Here is an 18862-nt window from a genome sequence, read left to right on the forward strand (position 1 = left end):
GAAGGAAGCAATCCAAGCGCAAGAGCTCAAAAGAACACAACAAATCACTCTCACTTAACACTAAAGCTTTTGTGGAATTGTGAGAGGACTTGATCACTTGGGTGTGTCTAGAATTGAATGCTAGAGCTCTTGTAAGTAGTTGGAAGGTGGAAAACTTGGATAACTTGAATGTGGGGTGGTTGGGGGTATTTATAACCCCAACCACCAAACTAGCCGTTTGGTGAAGGCTGCTGTCGACGGGCGCACCGGACAGTCCGGTGCGCCACCGGATAGTGTCCGGTGCGCCAGCCACGTCACCTGGCCGTTCGGGTTCGACCGTTGGAGCTCTGTCTTGTGGACCCGCCTGGCTGTCCGGTGGTGCACCGGACACGTCCTGTAGACTGTCCGGTGCGTGCTCTGACCTCTGCGCGCGCAGGCGTGCATTTAATGCGTTGCAGTCGACCGTTGCGCGCGAAGTAGTCGTTGCTCCGCTGGCTCACCGGACAGTCCGGTGTGCACCGAACATGTCCGGTGAATTATAGCGGAGCGGATTCCCGAAGCTGGCGAGTTCAGAGTTGCTCTCCCCTGGAGCACCGGACACTGTCCGGTGGTACACCGGTCAGTCCGGTGAATTATAGCGAAGCGCCTCTGAGATTTCCCGAAGGTGCGAAGTTTAGCTTGGAGTCCCCTGGTGCACCGGACACTGTCCGGTGGTGCACCGGAGACTGTCCGGTGACACACCGGACAGTCCGGTGCGCCATACCAGGGCACACTTCGGTTATCCCTTGCTCTTTTTGTTGAACCCTTTTCTTGGTCTTTTTATTGGCTTGTTGTGAACCTTTGGCACCTGTATAACTTATAGACTAGAGCAAACTAGTTAGTCCAATTATTTGTGTTGGGCAATTCAACCATCAAAATCATTTAGGAAATGGGTGTAAAGCCTAATTCCCTTTCACTATGTGTATAATCACTATATGTTTATTTAAGAGTATTTAAGTTTTCCACCTCTCCCTAGGTGAAAGTTTGGATAACATATCATTACATAAGCATTCATATACTTGTGTTTGACTTGTAGAGCACCTAGAAGAAGAATTTGAAGTGGAAGTGGAAGAGGAGCCCGTTCCTACATCTGAAACTTCTCCAACTGAAGTTGTTCTTGAAGGTCCTCTAGAAGGTGCCCTAGTAGGGTTTGCTGCTAACTGCAATATCCTAGTGGAACAGCCTGACTCTCCTCCTCATCAAGACAAGCCCCGGTGCATTTGCCACCTCCTTGCTGTTTTAAAACGTTTATCACTTATATGCTGCATTAGGTGATAGAAGTTGAATGATTAAACCTTTGTTGCATAACTTACTTGAACTATTGATTATCATCCTTGATACCTGATTTGAAAAGCTAGATGTGCTTAGTATGCTTATAGACTAGGAACAAAATGTTTTGATATATGAATCATGTTTTTACAAAGAAAAAGAGACTGGGTGATGAAGGTATCAAAGGCCTTGATGACTTCATCATTTCAGCAGGGTACCTCTGATAGGTACTAGGTTTTCAGAAATAGTTTAATTTGAGACCAGACGTTGAGTAGGAAAGGTCGCCCGTCTGTGTCGCTTAAGGACCACAACGATTGTTGGCTTGCTGATCTAGGACCCTTTAACTGGCCACATGCCTCATCATGGGTAAGGTTAGCCTCGGCCGGACCAATACCAGAACAACTCGCACGCACGGGTAGTGGAGAGATGGCGGGAGTAACGTGTGCCCACCTGGCAAGTGGTTGGATGGTGGGGTACTGTGTTCTTGGGTCACGTGAACTCGTTCTGGTCTTGAGAAACCCGGGTGCGAGTTGACATATGCAAGGGTCAAGTGCTACATATGTCGTGTGGTTGGAGATCCCCAACTAGGTATTAATCGATTCGGATCGCCGTACTTCTCGGATATGAAGACTAGATCTTCGACCCTCATCGAAAGGAAAGAAGGTTACATAATGTAAAAGAAAGCTAGACTAGGCCAAGTGATTGAACTAGACCAGGTAAATCTAGAGAAAGGTAATCACTTAACTTGGAAAGATTAAAAGTTGTCCTAAGGATCAAGTAATAGTAAGATGTTATGCAAAACTTGAGTCATTGAACATTGATGACCTATACCTTGACTCTCAACAAACTAGCATGTCCTTGAGAGTCTTTTCTTTAGCCGGGTCAGACTTGCTGAGTAATTTCATACTCAGGGTTTTATTCCCATTGTTGATGCAGGAGAGACTATTAACACCTTTGAGTTTTGTTAAACTCACTCTGGAGACTTTTACTTATATTTATTATGTGTGTGATGTGGGAAGATGGCTTCTTCCCAACTGTTGTAATAAGTTAGCACTTGACGTTATCCCGGGCATGTAATAATAAATACTACTTGATTTGTATGCTTAAAAGTTGGTTAATGTATATTATCTTATTATAAATTCTTCCGCTCAACTCCTGTGTTTAAAGTTTATGTTCATGTCTGGTTATTGTAATATTTGCAAATACGGGTGAATGGTCCATGGAAATGAACAAGTTCATCAAAACTCGGCACCCCGAGTAAGTTATCTGATTCACTTACATATCTACCTGAGGCCTTGAAGGCAAGGATTGGTGTATGTGGGCCCGATAACTTGGTTGGGTTGTGACATCAACCTTAGACCATTAGACCACAACGTTCCAAAACAAATATTAGGAAGAAAAAGACTTCCAAGACGTCTAGACGACTCAGCAGAGTCGACCCTACTTTTGATCAACTGCTTGCTAAATATATGAAGAAGAAGGCTATTCCACACAACCGGCCAATAAAACAAACGAAGTCAAAAGGACGATCTGTGCGAAAGCAAAGGCCAACTAAATCGGCCCAAAAGGTAGCACAACCAAGATCACCTGGTCATCCTCTTCCAGGGATGGCATGGATCTTCTAGCTCTATCCATCACCGATGTGTTGTCATACTCAAGTGTGGGGTGGTACGACAATGAATCTGTATTGCTGGCCCAATCCGTTTGCTTATTCGGGCTAGGGGGCACCACAAGTTTTTGCCTATTGACATGTTGATCAGGCAGACATGGCCGAAGAGGATGCAATCCGAAATGGCCTTTGTGCATCAAAGTTTTATCAAATATTTATATTATCTGATCACAAGAGCTGATGACTTGCATCGAGTTGAGTCCTTACTATGGGAACAAAATAATTCCTGAGGTCAATTGTTTCTGAAATTTTCGTTGGTGCTTTTGGTTCGCCAAGCTCCACCAAAAGGCAGGGGCATGTGTTGAACACCAAAAGTGACAGACGGTTTGGCTCTAGGGCCCAGAAAATCTGCGCCCCCATGATTAGATTAACTCAGTCGATTATCCTTATCTCGTGTGTGGTTATCTATCTAATCATGTGGGGTTTGTTAGCTATCGCCTAGGAACGGGTCCATACCTCCCCATATATATATGAAGGGGTATGGCCGATTGAGAACCCCCGAACACATTCCAATCGAACCAATTAATTTATTTATCATTCCTTTATTATTCCCGCCCTAGGAGTAGATGTAGCCTAGCCTTAGTTGTAGCTTTCCGCATATCCACCTTCACCCCTATTCGACTCTACATCATCTAGATCCGTCTTGTGTGGCATGCCGATCCTAAGACGACCCTAGGATCTTACCCCTCTCCGGGGGCAAGATCTAGTTGTCCACTCAAGATCTCTTCCTTAAATGGATCTCTTAATTTTTAGGCGACTCTAAATCATCTGGGGACGCCCCGGGTGACCTATCGACCCGGAGCGCCCAAACATCTCTCCCCCAGGGGGAGATATCTAGATTCTAGCGAGGAGGAAGACAACCTTGCGCCATCGAGGACCGTTCGGCCCTACGTGCGGACCGTCCGATGCGACGTAGGGAAGGCATCGCTCCTGCGCCCAGGTCACGGACCGTCCGGCCTAGAGCCGCGGACCGTCTGACCCTGCGCGTGGACCGTACGGTGCGATGTAGGGAAGACGCCGCTCCTGCGCCCAGGCCGCGGACCGTTTGACCCATAGTCGCGGACCGTCCGCACCGCCGCAGAGGGAAAAATTGCTATTTTGTCACTCCCAACGTGGGCTCTCTGCTATTATGTCACCCTATGTGTATGACTTGTGAGACCATTTGTGTCTATGATTTGTGGGCTTGATGGTAAAATAGAGAAGCCCACAACTAAGAGTGACAAAATAGCAAATGGCTCCCGCAGAGGGCACTGCCAGGTGGTACACCCTAGTGATTGGCGCTGCCTAGATCAACGCCAACAACGGGCCCCAGCGATCAGGGGCTCATTTCCTCAGCGCACTATCTGACGGGTGGATCCCAAGGACCAAGTGTCATTTCCCGATAAGTCTGTACAGTTTATAGAGTGAAGTTTGAGATAGAAGGTGAGGATGACTAAACTGTTGGAGATAGCTAAGGGTCCAAGACTAAGGCTCCAAACACACAAGAGGAGAGAGAGATCCTTATGGAGAATATCCATGATTCGTTAGGGTTTAATATCACACAAGTGAGGGCCAACTCACTTGCACTTGAGCTCTTGGCACCACATAAATAGGCCATGTTTGTTTCCTCTTATTTGGCGACGACGGTGGCAAGAATCATATAATCCCGTCGAGCACCCTCCAGTAAAGTCCTCTCCATCACACCATTGTACATAATCAAAAATTGAACTAGCAATCGAGAATCGGAGAATACAACATGGCGATACTAGAAATCAACGGCCGCTAGAGTCATGCCTAGGAAAAGCAGAAACAAAACAGATCCAAAGTCAACGATGATTTATACGTGATAACAAGCTACGACTATAGTAACTAATTGGCCCATGTATCATACGAGCTCCACATCCTCTATAAAGAGTTGGCCTATGTACTGTATCATGTACTAAAGACTTATTTGAGATTTAGGAGCAAAGGAATTAGAGGGACTAAAATCCAATCTTATTCAAAAATAAATAGTAAAGTGATTTTATCCCCCATTTTCCTTTCTCCTAAATATATCGTAAGATCTTGTTTGGATAATCTCTACTACCTATTAAGACGGTAAGGGGTAGGCTGCCCCATTCCGTGTTCTGTCATTCTCATTCCGTCCTCACTGCAAAGCTCATTCCCATTCCCAGCTGTCTGTCTTTCTCATTCCCTCTCCCTGCAAAGCCCATTCATATTTCCATTCCCGGCTATCACGTGTCTTTCTCATTCCCCCTCCCACAAAGTCTATTCTCATTCCCACGTGCATCCCACGCCTAGCTAAAATTAAATTAAAAAAACAGGCTAAGGGGATTCAAACCCACGACCTCTCAAATAAATGTGTTTGTAGCTACCACTACACTACATGTGTGTTTATGTCTACATCTATTATAGTAAAAACATATAATACATCTCTCTCGAAACCCACCTGCTACCCTTGCACAATGTGTAGTATTAGATAAGTATCACTGAGATTATTAAATTATATTTTTGGATTGAGGGAGTAGTATTTAAAGAAGAGCCTTGCATGCAATTTCTTTTGTTTGAATAATATTTTCAACTTAAATACTTTTTTTGCATGTGTAACATTTATTCTCCGTAATATTTTTCCATGGATCTAACTTATAAATCATTTTCATAAACCAATGCCAAAGATGAATCCATGTTTCTTACTTGGAAACCCCGAACAAACACCACTAGCACGAGGCGCTCGCGTTGGCGTCGCTCACCGACGACGAGAAGAAACTTGGCGACTGCCAGTTCGACCTCTGGAAGCAGTCCTACATGGCCCATGCGCCGCTGTGTACGGCAAGCTCCGGCGCAGCCGCCGCTTGGACGTGGTCCAGAGCGGCTGCACCGCGCTGTCCATCGTCAAACATGGGGACCTCATGGTCGTCGCCAATGTCGACGACTCTCGGGTTGTTCTGGGCATCGCAACCTACGACGACGCCATCACGCCGTCTAGCTCATCATCCACCTGAAGCCTAACCTGCCACGTAAGTCGCTACTGACCGGCCATGAATTCTTGTGCGCTGGAATGACGACCATTGTTGTTGTTATGTGAGTGTCCTCGAACAAGATGTATGTAGAGGAGTAGCACATCCGGTAGTGCAACGACCAGGTGTACTACCTCGCTGATGAGCCCGGGGTGCACTTCATTTGGCAGCCCAGTCAAGAGTGATCGGTACTCACCATATCGCGCGCGTTCGACGACTATTATATTAAGGATTGTGGCGTCATCTCGACACCGGAGGTGAGCAGAGGTGGACCGACAACAATCATCACTCGCCATCGTCGAGGTACCTTTTGTGCCGGCCTGCCTTTAATTCTCTTCGCAAACACACACTTGCATTTTTTGTTTAAGCAAGCGTGTATGGTGGTGCGTGCCTGATGACTAACGATGTACGACGAAACTTCTACCGGCAGGTGTGGCACGTGCTCTCCAATAATGAGACCATGCAAATCATGACATATATCGAAGTCTGCATGATACTGATGGTTGCAATATAGTAGTGAAACAACTAAATTAAAATAACAAAATTTATGTATGGCTAGGATCACAAATGGATTATGAAATATTTTCTTATAACAATATAAGACACATTTTGTATATAAGTTATCATGGTATTATATGTTCCCGTTGCAACGCACGAGTACTGACCTAGTTTTATATTAACACCTCAATGCATCTTAATATATTTGGATTGAGATAAATAAAAAATTATCAAACAATGTCTAAAAGAATAGTATTTATTTATTTATTTTGTAGGGAATGCCACGCAAGTGAGAATTTCTTTGGACTAGACTTTCGTAAAGTTCATTCATTTTTGGTCCCGTGAGATGGAAAACGAAGTTTTGGAAGGGTTCAACAATCCAAGGGTCGACCCACACCATTGACACGTTTTCGCCGTTGTCAATTTCACTATCTCGTGTGCGGCTATCTCGTCAATTTTCTACCAACTGCATTTCTCCGCGACGACTCGAGCTCGACACACGAAACAGACATGGCCGCCGTCGCCGCTCTTTCCTGCCCCGCGCCTCCGCGTGTGTTCCGCTGCGCCAAGACGCTGCCTGCTCCCTCCGCCGCCACATCCAGCCGCGGAAGGGTCGGCTACGGCTCCTCCTACGCCCGCCGGTGGCAGTGCCGCCGCTGGACCCACCGGCCGGACGCTACGACGACGCGGATCAGGCGGGCAACGCCGCGCCGCACGGCGGTGGTGAGGGTGAACTGCGCCTACTCTCCCCGCGGTAAGGGCCTAGTTGCTGCTGATAGATCCCCGTGAAGCTTTATTTCTCACGCCCTCTTACTGCTCGCTTTAGTAGCTTACGGTGGTTTTACCACTCCTTGGAAAGTGCCATAGCCTGCCTCAAGCTTTTATTGTAGTTTCCGGTTGCCAGTCGGCCTAAATTCTGTGGTGAAAAAGCAACTTGATAGAAGCTAAGATGTAACGGATGGAATGGATATTGTAGTTCATCGTCATCCTTTGATTTGAAGCGGTGATTAGCTAGTATGTTGGAAAATTGAGTCTTTATACATGTTGGAATTAGCCTCTGGCAACTCTGGCTATGAAATTGAACTTTGCTGGAACTTCTTTGAAATATTCTAATAGCTGTTTGCTGTCCCCATGCAACAATGGAAATTTCATGGGTACCGTAAATACAACTAAAATATCAATTATTTTTATACCATAAAGATAGATAGGCACTACACATCTATGCTAATTATGTTATCTTACTGCCATCAGCTTTCAGCTATGTCCATTTGTAGTTTGATTGAGTAGATTTCACTCTGTTTTATTCATCTTCTTTGTGTGATAGATAGCCCATCAACTTTGGGCATCTTTGTGTTCGACCTAAATAAAACTTTCAGATGCCCTGTATACTTGTGTTTTTCCCAACTTTTCTAACTCTGTTATTTGAGCAGAATTGTTTTATATTTGACATGGATTTTATCTGTGAAGCTTTTGTAGAAATATTTAGAAAATTTCTGATGATATTGTCTACTTCTACAGCTGAAACAATCACTGCATGCTCTTGGAATGAATATGTGATTTGCAGTGATGTACCTGTGCTTATTGAGTTTTGGGCCTCCTGGTGTGGACCTTGCAGAATGGTCACACGGATTGTCGATGAGATAGCACAAGAATATGTTGGGAGAATAAAATGCTATAAGCTTGACACCGATGATTACCCACAGGTTGCTACAGCTTACAGCATCGAGAGGATTCCAACTGTTTTACTCTTTAAGGATGGAGAGAAAATACATAGTATTACCGGGACACTGCCAAAGGCTGTTTATGTGAAAGCCATTGAGAAATCTATTTCAGAACAATGACATATTTGGTTAATATTCTTTGGTCCATAGATATTAAACTGTACACTCCATTTTATACCAGATAGTGCAGAGAGCTCAAGGTAAAATTTGAGTTTACAGCACAAGCATCTTATCTAGAAGTATGGAACTGATGGTGATCCTTTTGCTATCAATAGCAGTGTAAATATATGTATTTCTTAAAAGCCAGAGTGTTCCCTTTTTTAACCAAAAAAATTCCTCAAAGGCTGTAATGTATTACAGGGCAGAATATTTGAGGCCCTCAGCGATACCTTATTTAATGAAATTAAAGTTTTGTTTCCTTAATTTTATTGTTGTATCTATCATCTAATTTTTATCTGTTTTATCCTTTTTGCGTTCCATAGATAGTGCATATCTTGCATTTACCTAGGCCTTGTTAGGGTAATCCCTTACCCATGGGGATTGGAGAGGATTGGGATGGATTAACTGAACAAGCCCTTAGTTTTCACGATCCTTATTCCCACTAAACGTAGCACTTTGTATCACACCTAATATGCTACAGCAGCTAACCATTTGAATTTTTTCTTATCAAAAGGTTTGTCTCACCACCATGTGACTATGTGATTGCTACTGTTGCTACTTCTTTATAGTTGATACGTGGCTAAATTTTCAGCCACATCTTTACGGTATGCACTGCCAACATGACCTTTTTAGCTACCATCTTCAATCTGTTCAATGTGGGATATTTATAAAATCATGGTTCTACTTGTTAGGCAGGTAGTTTTGTGTCTTTCCAGGTTATCACACCTATATATGGCTAGCATTTTGGCCTAGGATGGAGGGATTTCATGATGTGGTAGCTCAATCTTGGGTGTTTGTTCCAGCAGGGCCTTGCCCACTTATCACTTTGGCCAAGAAATTAAAGACAACGGCTAGGAGTCTGCAGAGCTGGAATGACAAAAAAGTTGGGAAGATTAAGCTGCAGCTTGAGATGGCTAGGGAGCTCCTACATCAATTAGAGGTGGCGCAGGACAATCGTTCCTTATCTCCTGCCGAATTGTGGCTCCGAAACATGCTCAAGAAGCACTCCCTTGCCCTGTCCTCTATCTCTCATACCATGGCAAGGTTGAAATCGCGGATTGGGTGGCTCAAAGAAGGGGATGCCAATACCTCTCTTTTTCATGCACAAACAAGGTTCAGGAAGAAAAAGAATTTCATTGCAGCAATACACTCAGAGGATGGGCAAATCTGGACTGCCCATGAAGGAAAGGCAGCAGCCTTCTTTAATTTTTATCAAGGGTTACTTGGAACTGCAGAAGTCAGGGATGTTACAGTTGATCTGGAAGCTCTAGGGATGCCATCTTATGACCTTGATGCCCTTGATGCGCCTGTCTCGGAGGAGGAAGTCTGGGATGCAATTAAGGCCCTTCCTTCGGACAAATCCCCGGGTCCCGACGGGTTCACTGGTAGATTTTACAAAAGTTGTTGGTCGGTAATCATGGCTGATTTCATGGCGGCCGTTCACTGCATTTGGGCTAGAAATTTTAGAAACTTGGGCCCGCTGAATTCAACTTTCATTACTCTTCTGCCCAAGGTGGAGGGGGCCACTAGTGTGAGAGACTTCCGCCCAATAAGTCTGGTTCATAGTTTCGCGAAGTTGGTAACTAAATTGTTGGCTAACAGGTTAGCAGGCCGGCTGCAAAATATGGTTTCCCCCAATCAAACCGCTTTTATTAAGAAACGGTTTATTCTTGACAACTTTATGCTAGTCCAGCAGACGACCAGATTCTTGCATTGTCAGAAACAGGCTCGTATACTTCTCAAGCTTGACATTTCTAAGGCTTTTGACTCGGTATCGTGGGCCTTCCTTCTCGAGGTCTTGAAAAAACTTGGTTTTGGACAGATCTGGTGTGATATAATAAGCGGGTTGTTAGCTACCTCTTCTACCAAGATTTTACTAAATGGTCTGCCAGGGGAAAGTATTGGGCATCAACGCGGACTGAGGCAGGGTGATCCTCTATCGCCTATGTTGTTTATTCTTGTAATGGATGTCTTGAATCTGCTCGTGCAGCGAGCCTCTGAGGAAGGGTTTCTTCAACCTCTCTCTTCAAGGAATATGCAGCACCGTATCTCGTTGTACGTGGATGACGCAGTGTTATTTCTAAGTCCTACTGCCCTGGACATCAGTATGGTTATGGATATTCTTCATTTATTTGGTTCAGCTTCAGGTCTAAGGACTAATATCCAGAAGAGCAGTGTGTTCCCAATCTGCTGTGGGGAAGAAGAGGTGAATTGTTTACATGACTTGCTGCCATGTAATATTTCAGATTTTCCCTGTAAGTACCTCGGTTTGCCTTTGTCTCCCAAGAAACTCACAAGGGACCAGGTTCAGGCCATTGTTGATAGAGTGGCCAGCCTTCTGCCAGGATGGAAAGCTGAGCTTATGACCAGGGCTGGTAGAGCTATTCATGTGCAGTTTGTCATGATGGCAAAGATGATTTATGCAGCTTTGGCACTTGACCTTCCTGTATGGGCCATTAAAGCAATCGATAAGCTGAGGAAGGTCTTCCTCTAGAGGGGCAGGAAAGAGTTCCGTGGTGGTCATTGCCTCTTCGCTTGGCCTAAGGTTACCCGTCCCAAGGAGCTGGGTGGTCTTGGGATTAGTGAGTTAAAGAGCCTCTGTTGGGCTCTGAGAGCTCGTTGGCCATGGTTGCAGAAAACAGATCCCAGTAGGCCTTGGACGGACTTCCCCACTCATGTTTGTAAGGTGGTAAAAAATCTGATTGCTGCAGCCATTATTACTAAGCTCGGTGATGGAGCCAATACCCTTTTCTGGAAGGACAGATGGTTGGATGGGAGATGTATTAAGGACATAGCTACTGCAATGTTTGATTTGTGCCCTTGCGTCTTGCCAACAGGCGGTTGGTCAAAGATGCTCTCCCCAATTTCCAGTGGATCTCCGATGTGAATGGGGCAATTTCAGTCAGAGTCATTGCTGAATTCCTGGAACTTTGTGAAGTGCTTGATGCAGTTGTGCTCCAGCCTGGAATAAGGGATCGACATTTATGGAAATTCAGCGCTTCAGGTGATTATACAACTAGTTCTGCTTATAAAGCTCTCTTCCTTGGTTCAGTTCAGTTCGAACCAGCAGAGCGTGTGTGGAAATCTTGGGCTCCTGGGAAGTGCAAGTTCTTTATTTGGCTTGTGGAACATAATAGGTGCTGGACTGCTGACAGGCTCATAAAAGAGGACTAGACCGACCAGATCCGTGCCCCTTGTGCGACCAAGAGGCTGAAACCATAAATCATTTGCTGGTCAAATGTGTTTTTGCCAAGCAGTTCTGGTTTGATTTCCTTAGTTCAGCGGGGCTGCAGGAGCTGTGTCCAGCTCATGAGGATTCCTTTTAGTCGTGGTGGAAGTCTAGCAGCTCCCGTGCATCTGATCTTTTGAGAAAAAGGTTTCAATTCTTTAGTGATCCTAGGTGCTTGGACCATTTGGAAGCATAGGAATAGATGTGTTTTTGATGGTTGTAATCCTAGCTTGGTCACAGCCCTTAGGGTGGCTAGGGAAGAGGCGGTGCTCTGGTCCTTGACTGGAGCCAAGGCCCTGTCCTTCCTCCAAGTCGATGAGTTGCTGGCTTAAAACAGCGTTGTGGGTTGTGTTTCCTCCATGTTAGTCGGTGATCCTTAGTTAGTCTCTAGTGGTGTGTGTGCTGTAATGGGGTTCTCTCCCCCTTTCTTATTCTTCTATTAATACAAAGATGCGCAGCTCTCCTGCGTATACCAGAAAAAAAAAATACTTCTACTTGTGCTAACTGCTAAGGTCATACATGATACCTTTTTTAGAGTTTACACTATATGATTACCACATTTTTGGCTAATTTTCCCGATTTTTTAAATGAACGAGCAGGGGATCTGCCTATTGTATTACTTAAGAAGACACACACGGGCAAAGCCAATTTTCCTGATCGCCTCCATATTTCTGAACACTGTTTTTTTAATGTTGGTTTGGATGCCCATGTAAATATTTTAATTGGATGTAGATTAAGTGATTTTCTGTAAGATCATGTTTAGCCTTTCCTAATTTTTTGTCTTCTCAAGAATGATCAGGAAAGGTACTCTGTATCAGGATTGGGCACGGGTGGAGCTGGTGTGGTATGTCATAGTCATTGCTCCTACTAAAAATATTAGGTGCACAATTTAAGGTTGAACTGTTAACGTAACACAGCTATCATCAATACATGGCAGGGTTGTGCCTACTCTAGTTCGAATGCTATTGATCTTGTTAGTGCCATTATTGACCAAATATGATGTTGTCATGGCAGACTTGATGGTTGCTGCACATACTTTCATGCATGACATGCACCAGGTAAGTTTGTAATGGTTATGGTAGAATGAATGTGTACTGGATGATCAGCTTGGTGTCACCAATCTCCATGCATCTTGTTCAGCACTCAATTCCCTCAGCAGAAGCCCATGAGGTCACAACTCATGGTATCCATTTCAGCCCCAAGTCGGCATGGTGAAATACTGAAATGGAATTGGTCTTTGGTGCACGTGTTGCAGCTGTGTAATTTCTTGTTATGTCCACCATTTAAGAGCCTGATATACAGCCTTAGCATAAGAAAATTGCTTGGTTCTTGAGTACATGGACACCATCTGCCACAGTGACTAGTCGAGCACTTCATGGCTGCTGTTGCTTGGACTTCATCTGGCCTCTTATGCCATGATAAGAAAATCATTGGGTCACTTTCCGCAATTGACATGAAGGTAGTGTTGGTCATAAATATCAACTGGTATACCATCTAGTCTGGGACATATATGAACATGTACATTGGGAGCCTAAGAGGTCTCGAAAAACATTTGAAATCAAGTGGGTACCAGGAAAGTAACCATGCAAGTAAGTTTTGTAACTGCTGATGCAAAATAGCATGTGCTGAGACTAACATAGTGCATGACTGTACAGTTTATGGTGGTAATGGCTGATGTTGAATCCAGTAACAGCTGAAACAATGTGCCATGATGAACCACGAAAACATGTGATTGATGACCGTGGTATATCGTATTCCATGGGTCCGTGCACAGTGCACTGTCAATGTCATCATCAGTCAGGTGTACTGGTATCAGTGTTTAAGGCTTCAGAAAACTTCATGAGCCTTTGGGTACCTGGTGAGGCATTACCTGTTGGTATCATACTATCATCTCAGACTTGATGCTGTCAGCAGAACAATACCCAATCTATGCTTGACGGTCTTTAGTGTTAGTATGATCAACAACATGGTGAAGAACCTAACTGTGGGTGACAAACGAATTTGATGTGATATGGATAATCATTTGCACGTGTTGTTCAGCTGACAATGACTTCGTACCTTCGGTATAAGTTTAGAATGAGTAGGATTTTGCATTTTTTTTGATTTATCAGGTATAAAATACACTTGATTTATCAGTGTAAAAATAATACTTGAGAAACCTATAATTTGATTTATCAGGTATAAAATACACTTGTCAACTGCAGTATCTGTCGATGCTCTCCCCACCTTTTGTTCAGTCTATCTATATTTCTTAATGTTCCTGATCAGGATGAATCGTAAATATAATAATTATCTTTTCTACCTTATAGTCTTATTTTTTTGTTCGTGCATTGCTAACATGTCTTCCCCGGTCATTGGGCAAATGCAGAGACTATCGGGCTCCTGACAACATGCTTGCCTCCAACTTCGTTCCAGCTCAGGAACCCATAGTTCCCAGCGTAGTTGTAGTCATTTGAGTTCCTTTTCACCTTGCTGACCTGCACCGTGACTGTGAACGGCTGCTTGCTGCCCTTGCCGCCGAAGGACAGCGCCGTCGGCGAAACCGTCACCTTCATCCCTGCCGGCGCCGTCACGGACACACTGTACTTAGCCGGTGCGGCCGCGACGTTTGTGAGTACCCTCTTGAACGTGTGCGTGGCCGAGTTGGTCCTGTTGAGGATGATCGTGAAGGACGGGTAGTTCAGGTCCAGGTTTGCTCCGGCGCAGCTGGGGTTCGGCCGCCCGGTGATGGTGGATATCTGGCTGCCGCTGTAGCGTAGGGCGCACAGCAAGTCGACGTAGTCGTCGGCCGCCGCGTCGTACACGAGGCCAGGGTCCACGGCCTCGTTGGGGCTGACGTGGCCGCTGCCGAAGTCCAGCGGCGTTCCCGGTGACCCGCTCGGCATGCTGACGATGACGTTGCTGGCGCTGTCCTTCACGTACGCCGTCGTCATCATGGCGGACCTGATGGCCGCCGGGCTCCAGTCAGGGTGCACCGACCGCAGGAGGGCGGCCACGCCGGCGGCGTGCGGCGACGACATGGACGTCCCGGACACGAGCGCGTACTTGGTGTAGAGCTTCTGCCTTCCGAGCTCCATGATCTCCTTGTTGGGCACCCACGCCGCGAGGATGTCCACCCCCGGCGCGACGATGTCCGGCTTCAGGATCGTCGGGCTGATCAGGCCCGGCCCGCGGGCGGAGAAGTAGGACACGGTCGGCGCCGGCTTGACGCCGAGCGCCGTGCCGCCGAACCGGATGCTCGCCCTGGGCGCCCCTCCTCCGGCTCTGGCTGACCCTGCCGCCGTCGTCGCGTACTTGGCGATGGCCGCGCCGTCCGGCTGGGTGACCAGCACCAGCGGCATGGTGTACTCCGTCGGCTGGAGGAACTCCTTCATGTCGCTCGCGATGATGGCGCCGAGGCCGCCGTTGCTCTGCACCTCGTCCATCTGCTGCTCGATCTCGGTGCTCGGGCCGCCGGTGCACAGCACGTACTTCCCCCTCACGTCCTTGCTTCTCAGGCTGGAGTACTCGCACCTCTGCTTGCTCCTGTTGCCATGGCCGTAGTAGAGGCTCGCGCTGACGGTCGGCGTGCTCAGCGGGTACACCGACTTGCCCTGGACGGCCGCGCCGCTGCCGAGCGTGACGGTCGCGGTGAAGTCCCTGTCGATGCTCGCGGCGCCGACGGTCGTGATCCAGGGCGCGCCGTTCATGATGGTGTACCCGTCGGAGCCGTCGTTCCCGGCCGAGCACGCGACGAAGATGCCCTTCCGCATGGCGGCGAAGGCCCCAATGGCTATCACATTGGTGTCGTAGGACGTCTCGGGGAACCCCAGAGACAACGACATCACGTGGACGCCGTCGGCGATGGCCTGGTCCATGGCGGCCAGCACGTCGGTGGACGCGGACTCCAGCGTGTCTCCCGAGAACACGGCCTTGTACATGGCCACCCTGGCCTTCGGGGCGATGCCGGTGGCCGTGCCGTTGGCGTAGCCGAAGTAGCTCGCGCCGCCGACGGCGGCGCCGGCCGCCGTGGACGACGTGTGCGAGCCGTGGCCGTAGTAGTCCCGCGGCGAGTCGTAGTCGTCGGGCGAGACCGTGATGCCGCGCTGCTTGAGGCCCTTGCTGAAAGAGCGCGCCCCGATGAGCTTCCGGTTGCACGCGGAGGCCCTGAACGCCTGGCCGGCCTCGCACGCGCCCTTCCACCCCGCCGGGACGGGGCCCATGCCGGCGTCGCTGAAGCTCTCGCTCTCGGGCCAGACGCCCGTGTCGACGATCCCGATGATGACGCCGTCGCCGTACTTGGACGCCGGCCAGACGCCCGAGCCGCCACTCACCAGCCCGAGGAACGCCGGCGTGTGCGTGGTGTGCAGCCGGCCGTACGTCTCCGGGAACGCGGCCACGTGCCCGTCCACGCCCTTGAGCTCCTCCAGCTGCCGCGAGTTGAGCACCGCGCTAAACCCGTGCATGACGTGCGTGTACGTGTACAGGTGAACCGGCGGCGCCGCGCCGGACGGCAGCGACGACAGCACCGAGCGGTACCACCCCTCGTGCTCCACGAACGGCGCCGGCATCTTCTCCGCGTCCATGCGGACGATGTACGGTCGACGCTCACCGTCCGCCGCCGCAGCCGCAGCGGCGCACGCCAGCAGCAAGAGGCTGATGGCCCCGAACGGCGCGGCGGGAAACATGATCGCGGGCGTCAGAGGCAGCCCCAACTGGTACGCTGAGCTGAATCGACGCCGGATGAAGTGAGCTGCGCGCTGAGCTGAATCGACGCTTGGGCTCAGAGCTGCCGCTTCTTATGCATCATCATCAGCGGAGTGGAGAGTTGAGTGAGTGGATGCTACAAGTGGAGAGCACTCGCCGTCGCGTCTCGCCGGTGCAGTGGATAGTACAAACACACACACATTATATAATGGATCCCATGGCGGCCATGGGTGGCCAGGGCCGTACCTGTGGCCGTGGGGTGCAGAGGGTGCGGCCGCACGGGCCCAAAAAAATACAGGCCCCCAGCTATTGTATGGTAGCATTTTTTCTATTGAACACATCTATTATAGGCACAAATACGTAAAGAAGTGATGCGCTATCGAGTTATCGACTAGTCTCGCTTATATTTTTAAACTGTCTCAATTACTTATCGAATACTTCATCCGTTTCAAAATAGTATTTGTTTTAGTTCTTGATTTTTATGTTTATATTGATGATGATGAATCCACTAAAGAAGCAAAACAAATTCTATTTTGATATAGGGAGAGTATTATAAACTATACATATGATGGTTGCTTCGGCAGAGAGAAGCTTTTAAAAATTGAAATGTTTTTTAACTATTTTTGGTCAACAATAACTCAAAAGATGTTAAATGGCTTGACGATTTTATATATCGGAAAAAAGTTGTTGGATCAGATTGATCTCAATGATATAAAAGATGACTTTGTATCACAAAATGTTAGAAGATATTTTTAATAATATCAGATAACAAGTGTTTTTTGCTATATTTTACATTTGTTATCTTATAAACTTCAAAATAGTGCATAATAATTTTTATATGTCAAATATTTGATAATATATATATATATATATAATTATATATATTTGTGTGTGGGTAGGACCTCAATATCGGATTTCGTATTGGGTCCCTGAAAAGTCAGGAACGGCCCCATGGGTGGCCTGCATGTCTGTTGACGTTGCAATCATTGTACAGTGCCATTAGCCTTTCACGAAAGCAATGTACTGTGCATATGTAAACTATATATATGTAATCGGCGTCTGGTGCGCGTCCATGTCGCCAGACTTGCTTTCCGCCCACGGCAGCGCCGCTCTTATTCTCCTGCCTTTACAGTGCTTGCTAACACACACACACACACACACCTTGTTTACTCGCCAGTCAGTTCGTTACGCAATTGCAGACTAGTGCTTTCCACTTTCAAGCCAAGCTGCTGTCCTGTCCTGCTGAGCCAACTGCCGTTATCGACTTATCGCCACCTCAAAGAGATGCAGGAAAGAAAGAAGCGGGGGCGCCATTTGGGTATGGACGTGCTATCTGTTTCCTGTTGATACGATCGCGTGGAACCGCTGCGCAACAGGCAGGAACAGCAGAGCATGGAAAACAACAGCGCAGTCATGCAGTGCTGTGCTGCCTACTGTGGCCTGTGGGTGCTGCGTGCACTCACTCAGGCTGCAGGCTGGCATCATGGCATGCATTCAGGGATTGGAGGGATGGTGTTCGGTACGTGCTGCGGTCATAGCTGCCTTCCCTTCCTTTCATGATGTGCTCCTTTTCTCCGGCCTTGTGCTCCACCACCGCCGGCCGCCTTCTCGCCGCCGGACTGGACTGGATGATAGATAATTAGATATATAGGCGGGCAGCGAGCACTGAGAGCGACCGGTGACTGAGTGAGTGAGACCTCTGGGGCCTGGAACAGTGCAGCGTGACGACCGCGTCGTCCTTGCTTCAGTTCTGAGCTCTCTCTCTCTCGCCGGCTCGCGTGGTGACGGGCTCCGATTCCGGGTTGCATTCTCCATTCAATTTACTCTTCTCGCGTAACGAACTCTGCAACCACTGACGACGACGCGGCCCGGAATTTAGAGGCAGTTTTTTTTTTGAGGCCGTCGATCTTTCTTTCCTTTCTTTTCCTTGCTCTGGGTTTCTGAACAATTAGTTACTACTACATGTCTGTCTGAACTGAAACTTTGGTGAGTAGGGCAAAGATTCCAGGCGGAACAGCGCAGCGCGGTCGCACGCACATTCATCGATCCCGAGTTTCTAGCGTAACAGATTCTAATTCCTGACGACGATGGCATGGCAACACATCAACCAACAGCCCGGCACTGTACAGATCATCAGGGATCGATCGGTTGCTTGCTGCCTGTGAGCTCCAAATCAAATCAGTATGTGTATGTGTGTGTGCCTATATATATATATATATATATATATATATATATATATATATATATATATATATATATATATATATATATATATATATATATATATATATATATATATATATAAACCTGCCATCGCACTGTTCCACAGTTCGGTTACTCCAAACTTCGCTTCCTGTGAACTCACTGCGTATACGGCACAGTGCACTCGTAATTGCGAGATAGCTCCATACATGCAGCTGGACACAAGTACAGGAGATTGGTATCACTGTTTAGGCTGACTCCGTCGGGACTCGGAACTTGTACACGCCGGTACAAAACACTCTTTTGCATAATAGAGTTTATTGTTTATAGAGTGAAGTTTAAAATAGAAGGCGGGAGAGTGAAGATGACCTATATGGATGGTGTTCGGTTCTCGACTCGCGATGTGAACAAATGA

At 47.2% G+C, this 18862-nt stretch overlaps 2 protein-coding genes across 8 annotated transcripts; one reads left to right on the forward strand and one right to left on the reverse strand.

Moving 5' to 3' along the window:
* The first annotated feature begins 6737 nt into the window (after nucleotides 1–6737).
* LOC103646448 (thioredoxin M3, chloroplastic) lies at nucleotides 6738–13767 on the forward strand. Of its 7 annotated transcripts, XM_035965280.1 has the most exons (4): nucleotides 6842–7204; nucleotides 7969–8371; nucleotides 8845–8935; nucleotides 9137–12343. In XM_035965280.1, the coding sequence occupies exon 4, from the start codon at nucleotides 9241–9243 to the stop codon at nucleotides 10822–10824; it is 1584 nt and encodes a 527-aa protein (XP_035821173.1). In that variant the 5' UTR covers nucleotides 6842–7204; nucleotides 7969–8371; nucleotides 8845–8935; nucleotides 9137–9240; the 3' UTR covers nucleotides 10825–12343. The 7 variants fall into 7 exon arrangements, with proteins under 7 accessions (XP_035821169.1, XP_035821170.1, XP_035821172.1 ...); XM_035965276.1 differs by having other exon boundaries at nucleotides 6738–7204; nucleotides 7969–8935; nucleotides 9023–12343; XM_035965277.1 differs by having other exon boundaries at nucleotides 6738–7204; nucleotides 7969–8935; nucleotides 9027–12343.
* On the reverse strand, nucleotides 13704–17477 carry LOC103646447 (subtilisin-like protease SBT1.7). Its single transcript, XM_008671183.4, has one exon. It carries the CDS (start codon nucleotides 16224–16226, stop codon nucleotides 13911–13913), a length of 2316 nt encoding a protein of 771 aa, XP_008669405.1. The 5' UTR covers nucleotides 16227–17477; the 3' UTR covers nucleotides 13704–13910.
* Nucleotides 17478–18862: the final 1385 nt, after the last annotated feature.

This window comes from Zea mays, chromosome 2, assembly GCF_902167145.1.
Source record: "Zea mays cultivar B73 chromosome 2, Zm-B73-REFERENCE-NAM-5.0, whole genome shotgun sequence".
Classification (NCBI taxonomy): Eukaryota; Viridiplantae; Streptophyta; class Magnoliopsida; order Poales; family Poaceae; genus Zea; species Zea mays.